The 17,528-nt window shown below is 39.3% G+C and overlaps 1 protein-coding gene across 1 annotated transcript in view; it reads left to right on the top strand.

Moving 5' to 3' along the window:
• The window catches only part of ARHGAP42 (Rho GTPase activating protein 42), a 170,306-nt gene extending 156,370 nt beyond the window's left edge, over positions 1–13,936 (top strand). Inside the window, exons 22-24 of the mRNA XM_035542460.1 lie at positions 1,511–1,573; positions 8,342–8,421; positions 8,671–13,936. Coding sequence (XP_035398353.1) covers positions 1,511–1,573; positions 8,342–8,421; positions 8,671–8,759 — 232 coding nt within the window. The 3' untranslated portion in view covers positions 8,760–13,936. The remainder of the gene's footprint in view (positions 1–1,510; positions 1,574–8,341; positions 8,422–8,670) is intronic.
• Positions 13,937–17,528: the final 3,592 nt, after the last annotated feature.

The following is a 17,528-nucleotide window of genomic DNA, read 5'->3' as shown; positions in this document are numbered from 1 at the left end:
AGCCAAGGGGAAGTCTTACTTTCCCCAGACTCTCCCTTACCTCCAGGTCTGGGATACCCAAGGAGCAGTCTTAGCAGTAAAGACTGTAGCAAAGAAGGCATCCAGTATCTCTACCTTCTCAGCATCCCCTGTTACAAGGGCACCCACCTCATTCAGTAGTGGACCCACATTTTCCCTAGGCTTTCTTTTACTATTGATATACTTTAAAAAGCCTTTCTTGTTATCCTTGACCTCCTTTTCCAGTTTTAATTCCGAATGGGTCCTAGCCTTCCTTGTCTCATCCCTGCAGGCCCTGGCAGCGTTCCTGTATTCCTCCCAAGTGGCCAGGCCCTTTTTCCACCTTTTGTAGACTTTCTTCTTGCCTTCAAGTTTCTCCATGGGCAACACAGAGGCAGGCCTCTGGCCATCTTGCTCTGATTTCTTACTCTTAGGGGTGCACCAGTCTTGAGCTTGGAAGAAATGATGTTTAAGTGTTGACCAACCATCTTCTCCCACACTGGGCAGTTCATCATTTTCTCAAGTCCCTGCCTTTGCCTTCTGGGCCTGGGCTACATTGCTAGAGCTCTTGGCAGTAAAGACTGAGGCAAAAAAGTCATTGAGTTCCTCGGCTTTGTCCGTATCCCAGATAATCAGGTCTCCCATGTCCTTCCAGAGAGGGCCCACAATTACTCTAGTCTTTCTTTTATCACTGATGTACCTATAGAAGCCTTTCTTGTTGCCTTTGACGTCCCTGGCCAAATTTAATTCTGATAGGACTTTAGCTTTCTTAACCTGATCTCTGCCTGAATAAGTAAAACAATTTTTAAAAAAACATGTTTCCTTGTCTTTAGATGGTTAAAAGTGAAATTAGTCATCAAGTTGTGCATCAAGCATGGCATTGCTAGCCAGTCGAGGGAAGTGACTGTCCTGCTCTGCTCTGCACTGGTGCAGCCTTACCTTGAGTAATGGGTGCAATTTTGGGCACCACAATATAAACAAACAGAAAACTATTAGTGTCCAAAGAAGGACTACAAAGATGGTGAAGTGTCTAGAGGGCAAGACATATGAGGAGCAGCTGAGGTCATTTGGTTTGTTGCTCTGCTCTGGGCTCAGGCTGAGGGGAGGCCTCATGGTGGCCTGCAGCTCCTTCACGAGGGGAGCGGAATGGCAGGTGCTGAGCTCTGCTCTCTGGGGACAGTGACAGGACCTGAGGGAACGGCATGGAGCTGGGACAGGGGAGGGTCAGGCTGGGTGTTAGGAAAAGGTTCTTCACCCAGACAGTGGTCAGGCACTGGGACAGGCTCCCCATGGAAGTGGTGACAGCACCAAGCCTGTTGGAGTTCAAGAAGCATTTGGACAATGTTTTGAGACATAGAGTCTGATTTTTGGGTGGTCCTGTGTGGAGGCAGGGGTTGGACTCAGATTCTTGTGAGACCCTTCCAGCTCAGAACATTCTATGATTCTATGATTCTATAGTCTGTGTGTTTAATTAATGAGCAAAGTATAAAGCAAGGTGCTTCCTTATTTTCAGAGTGGCTGCAAGAGCCCAGTTGTTTGAAAGTGCTGGTTCACTTAAACAAGTTTCTTCAGGACGGTAAGTACCTCATACTGTTTAACAGCTTGTAAAATCTTTTGTATTTTCCTGGCTCCAGAGATTAAAATAGAATCATTGGAGCTTTGTTCTGTGTCGTCAGGACAGCATCATGTAGCATGCACAACTGTCTTGGTTTGTTAAACTTAGCCTTTCTACAGAAGAATACTGAATTTCATGTATATTAACAACCTGGCTATACTTTCCTGTAAGGAAATTCCAGTGAGAGATGTGCAGATTAGTGAGCTGCCTAAGGACACAGCTACAGGAGTAAATTAACAGGATGAGGGCACTGTACTTATTCCATATAGCTGCTTGTATATACATACTTGCAGCAGAGTAGTAAACTGCAAGTTTATGCTAGTTTATGATAATGTGCTTGGGTAGTCAAGTCCTAATAACAGCTGCTTTAGAAAGTTCAGGATTAACTTTTTCAGGATCTCTTTTTTTTTCGATCACACATCTCCTGCCCTACTACTTGTCTGGTGAAACTGTTGCTGTCTCTTCTTGATAGCCTCCAGCAGGAATTATTTACATTTTCTTTGTATGCATTTATTTGGTAGATTTGACCCATTCTTACATAGAATGAAGCTAGAATGTTCCTGTAAGTGTTCATCTAGGAAGCACTAGTACTTCTTTGCATTGCTAACCAGACTACGATTAATAGGCTAAAGCAGATAAATAAATAAGTGGATGCTGGGAAAAGTCTCTCTCTCTTTTCACTCTCCCTGCATTTCAGATTTTTTGAGACAAAGTTTTTGTCCATCATTTTACTCAGTGATACCATGATCTTACTGGAACTGTTGAGCAATAAAATGTTAATCAAATAACCCAAATATAGTAATAAAATAGCATAGTTGTAAACAAAGATGCCAGTGTGCGCTGAGATGTGCAGTAGAATATGGCTGTCTTATCTGACAGATCTAGCAGGGGAGAGAAGGAGAAAGCTGACCTGCAAAGGCCCACTGATTTTGTTTGAGAGAAGTGGTTTACAGGAATCAAGGCTGTTCTTGTTTTGCGTGGTAGATGAACTATAAGAAGACCAAAGAAACAGTTTGATGGTGAATGGAAGGGGATAAAAAGAACAGGGCATTAATTTAAGGAAGGAAAGTATAAAAGAAGAGACTGGAATGTTCTTAATCCAGTGACCTAAGCCAAGAGCAATGTACTGCTTCACCAGTACTACATCATTTTACTTCCACCTTTGTTCCTTCTCTTATTTTGTATTGCTCTTTTTCTTCTTGTAAACTCTATCCTGATGTTCCCTCAGAACCTGTGCCATCTCTATCTGTATATAAAAAGCATGTAAGAAGCCAAAATCTGATAAAGGAAAAATGTAGCAGTTTGATAATGGATATGGAGAGCAGATAAGAAAGCAGAAAATGCTGAAAGACTTAATAGCTCCTCTACTTCAGCCTTCCTAAGAAAAGCAGAAGAGCAACAATAACAAGGAGAATGGAAAACAAGAGGTCAGCAGGCAAAATGAGGAAGAAATAAGAAGCAGCTCAGCTGTTCCTGTAATGCTGCTCAAGTCTGACTGAGATTTTGCATTTCAGAGCCGGCTCATATTTACTTCTCATGCATGCTATGGAGATAAAGCCTGAATTGAGTCCTTAGTATATTCTTTTTTGCTCTGAATTCATGGTAATTACATTTGATCCACCAATTAGAAAGGCCTTCTGCGTTCATAATTCTGCTGTCCAACGAGTATATGCAGGGCAGAGTGTAAGACAGAGAAACTGTTTTTAAGCTGGTCTGATGCCAGAAATATTTAAGTCTGGACCTCTGTGCAGGGGTAATTTATGCTGCTATACATAAATGGTTTTTAAATTTATAGCTACTGCTTACCTTACATTACTACTTACAAAGGAGTATCTAAATAGCTTCATTCTGACTTGAAACATCTGTTGTCTGAAACAGTATTTCATAATCACCTGTACAATAGATGGATCAAAAGTATCTATGTGGCTTTGCAGTCTCATACTGTCTTATGTATCCCATCAGATAATTTCAAACTCGATGCTTTACCACCACAGTGACCTGGACTGACTTAATTCCTTCTTCCAGGTAGTCTTTGCACCACTTCTTTCTGACTTTGAGTAATGCACTCTCTCGACTATGGAAGTTGTATCCCCACACACGTTTTTTTCTTTTTTTTTAAATGCTTAGTCATTATTTGGGCTGGCTGTTAACAGTCTTTGTATACACTTGCCCCCATAGTGGCACCAGTTTGAATAGGTTTATTATAGTCAGAAAGAGAAAGAATGAGAGTCTACAGTACGTGTTTTAGGATTGGACAGGTAAGACAAATATATAATGCCCTGTCCAGTCTGTGCTCTTTTTCCAGTTTCAGAGTTATTTTCACTTCTCATTCTTCCCATTCATTAACTCCTGACGTCAAGTTTATTAATTGTCCATCTCCAGACTGTGGTATTAAGGTACTGTGCGCTCTGGGACCAATCTTTGTTGGGGATTGAAAGAGGTGAAAAAGTTTTCTTGCTGCTTTCAGAAATACTGCAATTATCTAGCCTGAGATTTCTGTATTACAGCTTCTATACAAAAATGCACCAACAATGACTTCGATTTAGAGGTGCACATAAAATGAGAAACTGCATCACAAAGGATTTTCGTTAGAAGAGAATACATACACAAATGGGGAACAGGAGCTGTTGACAGCCAATAGCCCTGGCTTGGCAGCGGGATCTCTGGGTGCCAGGCTGGGACTCTAATAGGAACAAAAAGGCAACACGAAATCCTCTAGTTCCATGCTTCCCTCCCAGCCGTATGATTAAATATTAAATATTTCCAGTCACACTTCTGTTTTTATTTTCATGCTATATTTTGCATTTCCTTGAAAACCTGGAGTACTGTTTCCAGCCCAGACCAGCATTTTCTACTCACTCATAAGTCTACCATTTCCATGAGTCGACAAACCTTTCTTCTTCCTGTAAGATTGCATTAACTGATGAGTCATCTGAAAGAAATTCATGTGTTTTCCCTGATTTGTTCATCTGGCTTCTGTCTGTGTCTTTCTAGGCTGAAAATTTATTATGGCAGGAGCATAATTTTAAAGCTTATTTATAACTGTTAAAATAGGTTATTAAAAGTACCTCAGGTGTTGTTGACCATGTGTAGTCAAGTAAAATGGTTTCTGATCTGATGAGTACCAATCCTTTGACTACTAGTATAAATTTGTCATTATGGTCTCAAAATAAACATAATAAAAGGTAGAAAAGGGGAAAATGGATCTTTCTCCTTTGGAGTCTATCTATTAAAATCATGGAAAGCAGAAACTTCTAGGAAATGTGGGCACCATTTTCTGATTTTTTTTTTCTCTGAAGTCAACACTATGAATCACACTCTTCTGAGAAGATTAGCATCATCTTAAGAGAACCATAATAGATGATGGTGATGTCATCACATGCTTTTCAGTGAGCAGACTTGTTTGTAGGGAGGAGAGCATTAACACCATAAGAAACAATATCCATTTTCATAATTGCACAGAAAAAGTTGCCGAGGAATCTGTGAGCCCTTTTCCTTGCTAATGCTTCTAGCTGGTTGGGGTTGAAGTGAGCAGTAAGACAAAGAACCTAAGTAATCAAGTTGGGTGTGGAGGGAATAACCAGGGGCTTGAAAATTGCTCCAGAATTATAAGTAAATATTCTTAGGCTTTGTGTCAGGAACGAAGTAGTTGGAAGATAATGTGAAGAATCCAGTAATTCAGAGCTTTTCAGAAGGTGATTTTTTTATACCTTGTGTTTGTGTATCTGTGTATTGCCAAATGCTGGGTAGCTTTCTCTTTCCAAGAACTGAGCAAATCAGAGTCTATGTTTTCTTATCTTCTTTTTACTTTTAAGATAAACATATTTGGATCAGGAAAAATTAGCAGCTGAAAACAGAGTAGTTTAGTAGACATACAAGCATACATGAGAAAATTTCATTTTACTAACTTTTTCGAAGGGCACTAAAAAACAACATGCCATATTTTGAGAATAGGTTGAACAATTCTCCCTCATTGACATATTGCTATTCTGTTTTACAGTTGCCTTCAGTGTCTTTTATCACAGTATTACTCAGATGTTCCATTTTTAACATTGGAAACTGGCTCAATAATCATGCCACTAAGTGGTGAGGTGCCACATATAATCAAGTTCAAAATTGTTCCTGTGTTATAGTAAATTCATGACCAATTATCTGATTAACATTGCCATTGTATTCATTATTAACAGTTATTCTGCTGTTTTATACATAAAAAAAAAAATCGTGATTATGCCACATAGGAATTAAATGCGTTTTTGTGTTTTTTTTTTTTTTTTTTCTTTCTGAATGTTAACTGTCCGGGTCAGTATATTATAGAACATTTGTAGCACTCTTTGTCATAATTACTTTGATAAAATAATGATCTTGGGTTTAAATAATTTGATTCTAGTTTCTGTGGGACCTTCAGTAAAGTCATCTAATTTCGCTCTGTATATATTCAGTATATATTATACAGAGTAACAAAACTTACTGATTTTTTTGTCTGTCTGTCCTGTTTACTGTAGAAGGCAATTTCTTGATAGCAGTGACTGTATTTCATGGTAAATATACAGTCCCTGAGTCTGTGTAAGATCAGGTTCCCAGTCAGAACTGGTAACTGTGCCTCCTGTTGGAATACTAACGCTGGTGTTTGAAGGAGAGCACACTTAGTTTTTTTGCCTATGCAGGAACTGATGGTTTCATTTCCTCTCTAGAAATGAGAGTGGATATAAAGTAAATGTTGTGTGGTGACAGTAAAGATTTTTTTTTGTGATAATTTTGACGATATATCTAAATTAGACACAGGAAGTAGTTTGTGACAATGAGGTCAAGTGAAATTACTGGCTTTATGTATATACACACTGCTTAGAACTGGTTCTCTTTCTCTCCCCCACTAAAGTAAACCAATAGTATCCAAAAACATAGCCCCATATGATGGCCTTGTAATCCCAAAACATAAGTGATATTTTGCACACCCTTTTTCATTACACAGCATGTTAAATCATGCTAGGGCTCTGTAGCAGCACACCAGAGCAGTGTTTTTATGTTACAAAACAGAGGAAATATTTGTAAATCCTGGAGAGTTCTAGATCATGTCTTGAAAGCTCACATATGCATCCCCTTTCATACCTTTTTAGAGATTCAGATTAGTCACAATGCGATAGCCTTGATTGGCTCCAGGGTATAAGGCCAGGGTAGAGGAATGCTCTCTGCACCCTTTAAGAAATGTCCCAGTCTGTCTCCCCAGATTAGTGTGGAACTCCAAAGTGAAGAGCCATGGCCCCAGTGGCAGTACACAAATAAAACAGACTTCTCCTTACACTAACGCTTATGATAAGGCACTATCATTCATATGATATATGACTCAGTTATCTCACTGTTGTGGAAGGAAAGACAGAATAGATTACAGGTCACTTGCATATGCATGCTCTCAAAAAGTGTGCCAAAATCTTGAAACTTCACCAAAGGTCATACACTGGGTCATTGAGATAAATGCTGGCAGGAAGGAAAGCTGAATCGGTAACCTCCTACCACATCATATAAAGGTGAAATGATCAACAGGTTCATCTTTGCTTGGCATAATGTGGTTTTCCAGTAAGATTAAAAAATATCAGGAAAACTGGTGGGTCACACAAAAATTGCTTCCAGTATATAAATTATAAAGTCAGGGTGTTACTGTTATAGGTAAAGCACAGGAATCTAGTGAGAACTCTTAAGCGATGCATCTTTATGTTCAATCCCTCATTTTGTGCTTTGCAGAAGCATGGTGCTAGAAGCCATATCACCAGGTGTATTATAATCTGTCCTGCTCTGTAATCAAGTCATGATGTATCTAACTAGTTCTTTTACGGATGTCTTTGTAATGTTTTTTTTATTATTTTTTTTCTTAATGAATGTTTATTAATGAGAATTCTTCAATTCAGAGATCGTCCAATTATTAGCAGTTCCAGTGCTTTACTATTCTGACCAAGAGTAGGTTTTTACAGCTATAAATGAAGAGATATAAATTTAGCTGTCTACATTGAGGTCTCTTCATGACAGTTTCTATTTGAGAAAATAGTTAATTGAAGGTTTCGCTAAGGGCAGTGGAACCTGGAGAGCCATTCCTTGCACTCTCAAGTAGTCATTTACCATAGCAGAACCCAGGCCTTGAGAGCCGGCTGAGCTAGACACAAAGTTTATTTATGGACATCTGAGGTGGCTGAAGCTGTAATCCACCCCTAATATGTAATCTAGATCTCCCATGCTGCAATTTAAATCAATTTCCATCTCTTTCACAGTCAGCCTGGTGGACACATTACTCTTTTTAGTCCAATATTTGCCTTATATATGTTATTTTCTTCTGTAGACTAATCAACTGTATTTACAAATCATGTCTTTAGACCTTTAATGACTTGATGATCTCTTTGAAATTCTCTCAAGGCAGTCCATAACTTGCTTCAAGCACTTTACTCAAATTATGTTTGAAGTACAGTTTCAACTAGAATAAAAGATATTTTTTTTAAGTTATTGTATTCCTGTTTAAATTTCTAAGTAGAATGTTGATCTATTTTCTGCAGTAACATACTTGATAACTCCAGTAAGCCAGGAGTTATTGTCTGCTATAATTCTGCTCCTCTGAACTACTGTGTAACTAGTTGTTATCATCCCGTATTTGTGCAGCTGATTATTTCTACACTTCCCAGGTTTTCAATTCCATTTTTTCATACATTTTTCCTTATTTTTTCAAACCTGTATTTTTTTTTCTTTCAGGCAAGCAAAAGCCATGTATTCCTGTAAGGCTGAGCATAGTCATGAGCTGTCTTTCCCACAGGGGGCAATATTTTCCAATGGTAAGATGTTTTACATTCTTTATTTACATGAAAAACAAACTAGCCAACAAACAAAAACAAATAATAATAAAAAAAAGAATGGTACCCACAAGATAAGAGAATGTAATTCCATTTCCAGCTCTCGGCTTTTGCCTTGATTATTATATTGCTCTTGAATAAAAGCTATTTAAATAAATATATGGAACATGTAGGATCTTTTAACTGTCTTAATTTATTGTAAATATGTTTTGTTTGGTTGTTTTTTTGCAGTGTATCCGTCAGTAGAACCAGGCTGGTTAAAAGCAACTTATGAAGGCAAAACAGGACTCGTTCCTGAGAATTATGTTGTCTTCCTCTAGTAATCTTCAGTGGACAGCAATATCTTCATGGTATCCATGGTAACAAATAATAAGCACTATGATTTTTATCTGACACAGATATGGGATCAGCCCGTTAGCTGAGAGTGGTAGATTTCCTTCAGATACTGCAGCTGCAGGTTATATAGCTCCCTATCAACGGAACAGAATGTAATGAAACAGTTAACAGTTACTGTACTGAAGACGGTACTCTGTTTAAATAACTTCCATTGTTTGCAAAAGGTTGTTCTGTTCTTCTTTTATGGGTAAGGAACACTACAGAAATAAAATCAAAAAAGTTGCCATTTAGCTGCAGACCTTCGGGTTCTTGGATGTTGCTCAGAGAAGTGTGAAATTTAGAGGCAATGCACTCTGTGACATTTCTTACAGTCTGTATTTTTTAATATGAAAAATTGTGGGTTTTTTTCCTATGTAAGTAATGCTTCTGTTGTGATCTGAATGCTCCCATAGAAAACTCGATTCTGAGATTAGTCCTAATCATTTCAAATAAGAAATGAGTCTTCCATAAATCAGAAGTTTGAACTTGTTAGTCATTGAGATTACAATATGTTATAGAATTTATGTAACTGATAATGAAATCAGATTATACATTGCCTGAGCAGTAAGTGCTCATTCAAAATGTGATGTGTTTAATGAATGTTTCATTCAAGTACTTCTTAGATTTACTTCCTCCTTTCTATATCAATATAAATAAAAATAATAATAACTAGTATTTCTGTAATAGCAGTCAGGTGGAAGATACTCTCGGTGTATCTCAGAGCAACAGCAGTAGAAAACAAGGAGATACTCAGTCTGGAATGATGGGTAGATATGAAGTGAGCAATGAAAAGCAGCAATATGTTTTGAAACCTGAGATAAAAAGTAACTAAGTCCTTTTCAAGTTTTTTCCATTGCAAATAAGACAAAAGTACTTAGCATTATTTCTCCTGACTTCCACTAAAGTATTTGGCAAATGTTTCCTCCATTACATGGAATAAAAAAAAAAAAAAAAAAAATCAGTTGATAAAGATTTTGTAAATACCCATTGTTTGCTCCTGGTGAGTCTGGAAAAAAAAAAAAAAGAAAAGAAAATATAAGCAGCTTTCTAAATTTGAACCTCTTTCTTGTACACCTTGAGGGAAAACATGCAGTGCTTACTTGGCTAGTCACCATGGCCTATTGAAAAACAAGATACTTAAGCTCCATATTAGTAGCTTTTCAGCATTAGTGGTACAGAAGGAATCCACTGTTTCATAGACCTATCCAGTCTTAGTTCTTTGTTCAATAACAGTAATCAGTATATAAACCTTCTGTTGATTTATAAGATGTACACTGCTTCCAGAATGTTTTAGGAAGAACTTTTGCTAGGACTAAAAACACCAGTAATCTACCAGTTGCTTATTTTCTTCTTTTCTAAGCCTTTTTCGGGTTTAAATTAGAAAACAGATATATTGCCAATATTAAGAAGCACATCAGAAACTTCTTTACTTGTGTATAGTGCATGATTTCTGCAGAAAAATTCAGTGTTGGAATTCAGGCTGGTGGCAAAAGCCTGCAGGATCCTTCTTCTCGCTAGCTGAAGTATCAAGTGGCACTCAGGAAAGTGGAGAGACTGGAAGAACATCCTTCCAAGAATGGTGTGGCATTTCAGAGGGGGAGTCTGTGGCAGTAAGCCAGGCTAGTGTGGGTAAGGCAGCTGAGGAGAGACCCCTTGAATTAGTGACTGACTGATCTGGGTTCTTTCTTCACTCTAAACAGTTTTATTAGGTCCCAAATCATGTTTCCCTTCATCTTAAGACCAGGCTGTGTTCAGGAGATTGTGATGAAGGGTTCATCTCAGGCAGTGGAGGCAGACGTGTGTGCTTGTCGAATTTTCACAGAGCAGATGTGAAAGGAAGGGAAGAGAGGGACTTTTTCACCAGACTGAGCCTTATTTTTAAAGGAAGCCAACATTTGTTTGTGTAAACTATGCCTGCAGCTGCCGTTGCCCTCAGATCAACATGGGTTTCGTTGTGTTTTTGCTGTATTTCACAATACAAAAATTGCAGGGTGCCAAAAGGCTTCCTTCTGCTGACCTGCTCAGGAGAATGCTGCTGCAGGGGAAGAGGAGTAGCAAGGGAGACAAGAGCTGTGAGCAGAGGCTCCAGGCCCAGCACGTCTCACCCACGTGGAGAAATGCAGTGGTCTGGGTCTATCAATTGCACCAGGCAAACTGACCTTTGTTGAACATCCTTTTCTGATCCCTCGTGCCTCTTACAAGGAATTTGATTGTTGTGAAATTCTTGAGGAACGGTGAAATAGAAAATGCGTGCTCTTACTTGCTTTGCTTTAGTCTGATTAAATAAAAAAAAAAAAAAAAAGAGAGAGAGCAGGAAGAGACTAATTGTAGGTAACCTCACAACATCTGCATGTGTTTGGATATTGTGCAACAGTATGTTTTGAAACCAGCTGATCTGAGTGCAAGCTAGAAGACTCGAAGATGCTCAGTTCGTATAAAAAATCATAAAAATGAAAAGTTCAGTTACAGATAAATAAGTAGAGCCTGTAAGCACTGAGGGAAAGGTTGTAGAAGGAGGAATCCCTGTAGAGGGGAGGTGGTGTGTCTATTCCCGTGCATTCATCTTACATTAGACACACAAGTCAATTGCAGAAGACAGCTTCATCAGAAAGGGATCTCATTCATTCTGCTACTCAAAAAAGAAATCTATCTTTTCCTCTTTAAGACTGTGCACTTTTTAAGGCCCTTCTTCTGTGAACCAGCCATGGTGATCACATAAATAATTTTAAAGTAGCTTAGCTTTAAAATGTTATTTTTATCTGGAAATGTTACTCCCCTTCTTAATTACAGTTAGTATCAATGGATAGTAGGGTTATTCTGTTTCTCTCTTCTGCGGTACATAACAAGCACTTTCCGTATCATTCCACTGCTGGGTTGTGGATGCCTCTGCTCTTCCCTGACTTTCCAAGAGGGAGTTTATCTCCAGGAGAAGCTGTACAGTGAACTGGAAAGTTACGTACCTGGGTGCTCACTGACTGGAATGGGGGAGAGTGCAGCACTAAGACTTGTCTACTGATGAGACTCTCAGCCCTGGCCAAAAATCCCTTCTAATATTTGTAAAGGATCAGAAATCCATGTAAAATTTAAATGAAGATATAATACTGAGATAGTGCCTTACCAGCAAGTTAGGCGAGCTGAACTAAATTAGTTCATAGTATTGATTTACTATTTTTTATGAAAGTCAGATTCACTCTACAAGCAAAGTTTAATTTTATTATTTTTTTTAATTATCCTTCCTAAAAGGATATAGCAGTTTTCTCAGAATATCACTGTAGAATTTGAGGTAGATAACATGTTGTGATTGCTGTTTGTCTTGTGAAAATACCCACCACTTATGTAATCAGCCATGTTTTTCCTATGTTAAACTTTTGGTACATGTTGCAGTACAACATGAATCAAATTAATAGTGTGAAGGACTGATATATTGTATGATAAATATGTAAAGTATATTATATTATATATTCACACTTTTTATTAATGATAAAGATGAAAAAATATTTTTTGTGTAATTCCTATGAGTTCAGTATTAAAATGTCCTTGCCATATTTTGGCATTTAGAATACTATGTAACAAAACTCTTAAATTAAACCATAGATATCACTTAAGTCCCTGACTAATCTATAAAGTTCATTTGTTCAATTATTTCTGGAAAAAAATGACGCACAAATTTGCTGACCAGTCTACTCTATGATAGTAATAACTTATTTAACTTTTATATATTTTCTGTTGATAATCTCTGTTCTTTGCCTTTAATTGAATTCATTTTAGCATGCCTTTAGGAAAGATACATTAGGAAGAGAAAAGGATGCAAAATTCAGCAGTTCAGAACAATAGTTACAACAACAAAAAAGCATTATATGGCAGTAATTGGCTTTTTGTTACATTTCCCCACTGGTCTATTTTTTAGTTAATAAGATTGGATCAGAATAATAAATGATGAACCCCAAAAGCCTGTTGTTCTTCATACTTCCTTTCCTAAGGCAACAGTTGGTACAATTTTGCATTGATGAGCAAGAAGAGAAAGCCCAGTAAGGAAGCTTATCCTCAGGCTGGTGTGGATCTTCTTGATTGATGGAAACTCTCAGAGCTCTAGTGAACACAAAGATAGACCCTTGGCAAATTATAGTGAGGTTTTGCTGGCCAGAAGCCCACATACAGTGAATGGAATACAAATGGGATATTTTGTTAATGAGAAAACATGTGATATGGCTTGTCATTATCCGTTTTTTGGGGTTGTTTTTCTGGTTCATCAGAGTGCCCTATCTGAATCATTCAGTTACCAGAGATCAAACTAAGCAAGATTCAGTCCCACTCTTTGTGGTCGTGCAGCCCTGACAGCCACTGCTGATGCAGCCCTTCCAGTTGCTGTTCGTGCAAAAGTTAGACTGTTGATCAGGCTGTATCAGTACAAGTCGGGAGGTCTCTTTTTGCATGGGATTTTGCAAGGGCTTTGGGAGTTTGCTTTGTTTTGTTTTAATAAGGTGCTTGGTATCCAAACAGCTACTAATACAATGTTTTAATTCAGTCACTGAAGATAATAGCATTGTTTTTCTTGTCCTGTATGTGGCAGTATTTAATAAGCCATTGGTAATCTGTGTTATTTTAAGTATAGAGAATGGTGCTTCAACCCTTGGACATCTCAGCTGAAAGCTATTCTGCAACTGGGCTTTTCGCAAGTGTTGTATCAATAATTGTCATAAAGTTCTGGCACTAGAGGCTGCAAAATGATCTCAGCACTATGAGAGTTTCTGTTAGAGCAAAGGGCAAAGCAGCTGAACAGGGCAGATAGACAACTTCAATTTTTCAAACATATTTATGACGATTTTGGAGGTATTAGAGTTTATAGGGGTTACCTTAGATACTATATGGTATTTTAATAGGAAAGTATATACAATCAATAACTATATATATATTTAATAAAGTCCTACTAAATTATCTTATTGAACTCTCTGTTTATTTTGTAGTGTGGTTTCAATAATTATCTGCACTCTGTATATACCTACATGTAAATAACTGACATGATATGCATAAGCTGACTTGCAGACATAATTCTATGTTGTACTTTACACTGTATTTCAAAAATTTGAAAAATGTTTTTAAAAATAAAAAGCCTTTCTACACAGACTGCTTTCTTTATTATTTTTAAACTTGGACTCTGATTCAGCCTTTTTTTTTTTCCAAAATAATAACAGTAGTGCTACACAGAGTTGCTGTCAATGTCTCAATATTCAGGTGGAGATCAGTAAGAAGGGGTCCTTCAGGGGTCTGTATATCAACAATGCCAAGTGCAGGGTGCTACACTTGGGTTGGGGCAATCCCAGACATGAGTACAGACTGGGAGAAGAACTCATTGAGAGCAGCTCTTTGGAGAAGGACTTGGGGGTTCTGGTGGATGAAAAATTGGACATGAGCCGGCAGTGTGTGCTTGCAGCCCAGAAAACCAGTGATATCCTGGGCTGCACCAAAAGCAGCATGGCCAGCAGGGTGAGGGAGGTGATTCTCCCCCTTTACTCCATCTTTCTGAGACCCCACCTGGAGTACTGCGTCCAGCTCCAACCCCAGCCACACTTTGATTCTATGACCTGATCCTCTTCCACCAAGGGTTCCAAGACATCACTGATGAGGTCTTTGCCTCTGAAAATTCTCAATGGATGGATCACTGGAAGGGAGTTTGGTGATCCAAAGTCAACAGTACTTCCTGGAAGTGAAGTAACATGAGTGATGTGGTTTCTGCAAGTTTCCTTGCATCCCCTTTCCCAGCATTTCTCGAAGGCTTTTTCCCTCAGAGACCAGCAGCTTTTCTAGCGCTGAGAAGGGAATTATTCACCTGCCTAGACTTTCTCCTGAAGGGACTCACCAAAAACCCAAGCAGCTGTTAAACACCTGAAAGACAAAAAAAAAAAAAATCTAAGGAAAGGAAAAAAATCTAAGGAAGATCAAAGCAGTTGATAAAAAGCTAAAGGCTCTGGTCTGAGTTTCATATTCATAGGCTGGCATATTTCATATTTCATATTCATAGGGCTGGCAGGTCCCAATCAAATTGGCTATGTAGACTCAATTTCTGAATACCCACTTTTATTGCCCTTAGTTGTGTGCTCACCTGCTGTGTTTGCTCCTGGGGTAGGGCCAGAAAAGCACTGCAGTGGGTGAGGGCTCCAAAATGGTGACTGCTGACGAGCAAAGAGGCCGCACTCTGCCACCAGTGGTCACCAAACATGACCTGCACGTTGCTATATCCGTAGCATCTTGTGCAGTCAGGAGCCAGGGAGGAGAAAATGCTCCCCTTGCCAGAGCACCACGGGGACATTTTGGACACAAGGTAAATCTGGGGGTGACTGAGTGCAAAGGGGAGCAATCCTGGCCTGCCCCACTGCTGGCTCTGCTGTCAGGGGACAGGTAGATGTCAGCCTTGCCCACACCCACGTGGAACTGCATGGGGCTGGCACTTGCCCCTTTGCTCTCCTTGGCTGGTGCTGAGGACCACAAATGCATCATAAGAGCTCTCACAGATGCCCAGCTCTGCTGATTTGTGAGTAGGCATGAAGGGAAACAAAACAGATGTAATCACAAGTTTCAAGTTCAAAACTTGAAATAAAAGTCACTTTTTCTTTGAGAGTTTTCTGTCTTTTCCCATTGGGTCACAGACTCTTTGGCTTTCAGGTCATCTGATCTGCAGAAACCTACAGCCCAAGATTAATTCTGAGGGCATAGACCAAGCCCTAAAACAGATGTCATCACTCATTTTTCACATGCCCATAAGGCCATTTTACTTGGCATCATAGGGTAGCTGCAAGATTTCTCACTTCTGAGGAGCAGACATTCTGGCTTGCTGTATTTTGACATTTCAGTGAGCATTTAAATGTAAAAATACATGAATTCCTGTTAAACTAACACGTTACCGTGTTATCACCAAACTGACAACTGCCAAAGGAGGAGACAGCGCGTTTCTTACTAGAAAGTCTGACGAGGGACTTCATTTGGTCACATCGAGGCATCGTGTAGTGCATGAGCCTCAAGTGCTGGGAGAATGCTCTCCTGCTCTGCAGACTCAAGGTACTTAATGGGTTGGGAAGCCCGTGGTGGGAATGGTCGAGCAGTTGACTTGTGGAATAATTACAGTATAAACGGGTACTCACAGCGGTGCAGAGCCCCTGTGGTATCTGGCTGAGGAGAAGCAGATGGGAGCCAGGCCCAGCAGCTGTGTGTGGAGGTGGCCTGAGCAGGCCTCAAGGTTTAGGTCCCAGCTGTGAACGTTTTCACGTGGATTGGGCATGATTCAGGCCTTCAAAACCCAGTTTCCTTTCTAACTTGAACATTATGCTTATTAAGCATGATCAGTATTTGCACTTTTGTGTTTTTTAATTTTATTTCACAATCACAAAGCTTTTCCTATGTAATTTTGATTAATCACTGATATGGAAGGAAAAGTATTGAAAGATATTCTTGACTTTTTTTGCAATGGTTGGCTGGTTTTCTATTGTATTTATGGCAACAAGCTCAAAAGCTGAACTAACCTAGAACAAGTGCCTTTGCCAAAGATCATGGTGTGCTTTTTTAATGTAAACATGCAAGGATTCATGGGAACATTCAGTGACCTCCACAGCCGGTACAGAAAGGAGCCTTAATTCACTTGAAAGTACTTTGGTAATTGGAATACATCTTTCTGCCAGTATAATTGAGGAGCTGATTAGTTAGACTTACCTAGCACGGGTATATTTCATTTAAAATTACTGTTAATGGCTCTTGGGTGCCCTTATAAGGGATTAGAGTCCACTCTGAATAAAAAGCATTAGCAATTTATTTTTGTTGATGGTCATTGCTTTCGTCTTCTTACAAAAAAAAAAAAATCAAAGGGAAATATGCGGCTTATCTTGATGGTAGAGATTTTTCAAAACGTGCTTTGAAATTGCATGTTCTGCATCCTGACAGCAGCGAGCTCTGTCCCTGCAGTGTGCAGGTGGGGTCAAAGAGCAGAGAGGGTCCCGGTGCTGTGCTGCGGGCCTCCAGCAGGGCAGGAAGCAGTGTGAGGATGCCATGAGTACACTGCAGCACGACAAGCAGCAGGTGCATGCAGCACGTCTCCAACCTGTCCCACCCAGGCTGTAAGACCACCGTCCACAGGCTCACACCACCACTAGAGCCTGTAGGCAGGTGAGATAGGTGTGCGGTGTGCAGCCCCATGAGAAACCTTTCAGGGGACAATTCGCAAACCCTGGGCGGAAGAAAGATAAAGAAACCTGAGATTAATAGATCTCTACGGTGTTCCTCCAAATAAATTAATTGGTGTACGGGATACAGCTGGTTCCCAGAGTGAAAAAAGCACTGCTTGCAAGGACCTCACAAGAGGATAACAACGATTAGGATTTCAGTGTGCCTGAACTGTGAAGCTGAGCACAAAGCGATGGAAACAGGCTTTGACAACTGCAAGTCCTGAATTACACAGAACAGGCAGAATTCCTATTGGTAAGGAAATTCCACAATAAATAAATAAAATGTGGAACACATCAAGGGGTGGCAGCACCTTCCAGGGACACCTGAGAGGTAGCAGGTAGACTACAGGCCTCAGAGAGATTTCGGTGATACTAAGTTACACCAGGCACTGGTGATGCAAATACGGCTTTACATAAAACAACAGCTTAAACAGTCATGTTGAGTTTGTTCTTTCTTGCCATTGCTGTTGTTTGAGGGACGCTTATGTTAGGTCATAAGAAATA

The sequence above is a fragment of the Cygnus atratus genome, chromosome 1, assembly GCF_013377495.2.
Source record: "Cygnus atratus isolate AKBS03 ecotype Queensland, Australia chromosome 1, CAtr_DNAZoo_HiC_assembly, whole genome shotgun sequence".
NCBI classification, from domain to species: Eukaryota; Metazoa; Chordata; class Aves; order Anseriformes; family Anatidae; genus Cygnus; species Cygnus atratus.
Note: the sequence above shows the minus strand (reverse complement) of the source record. Positions and strands in the feature narration are given on the sequence as shown.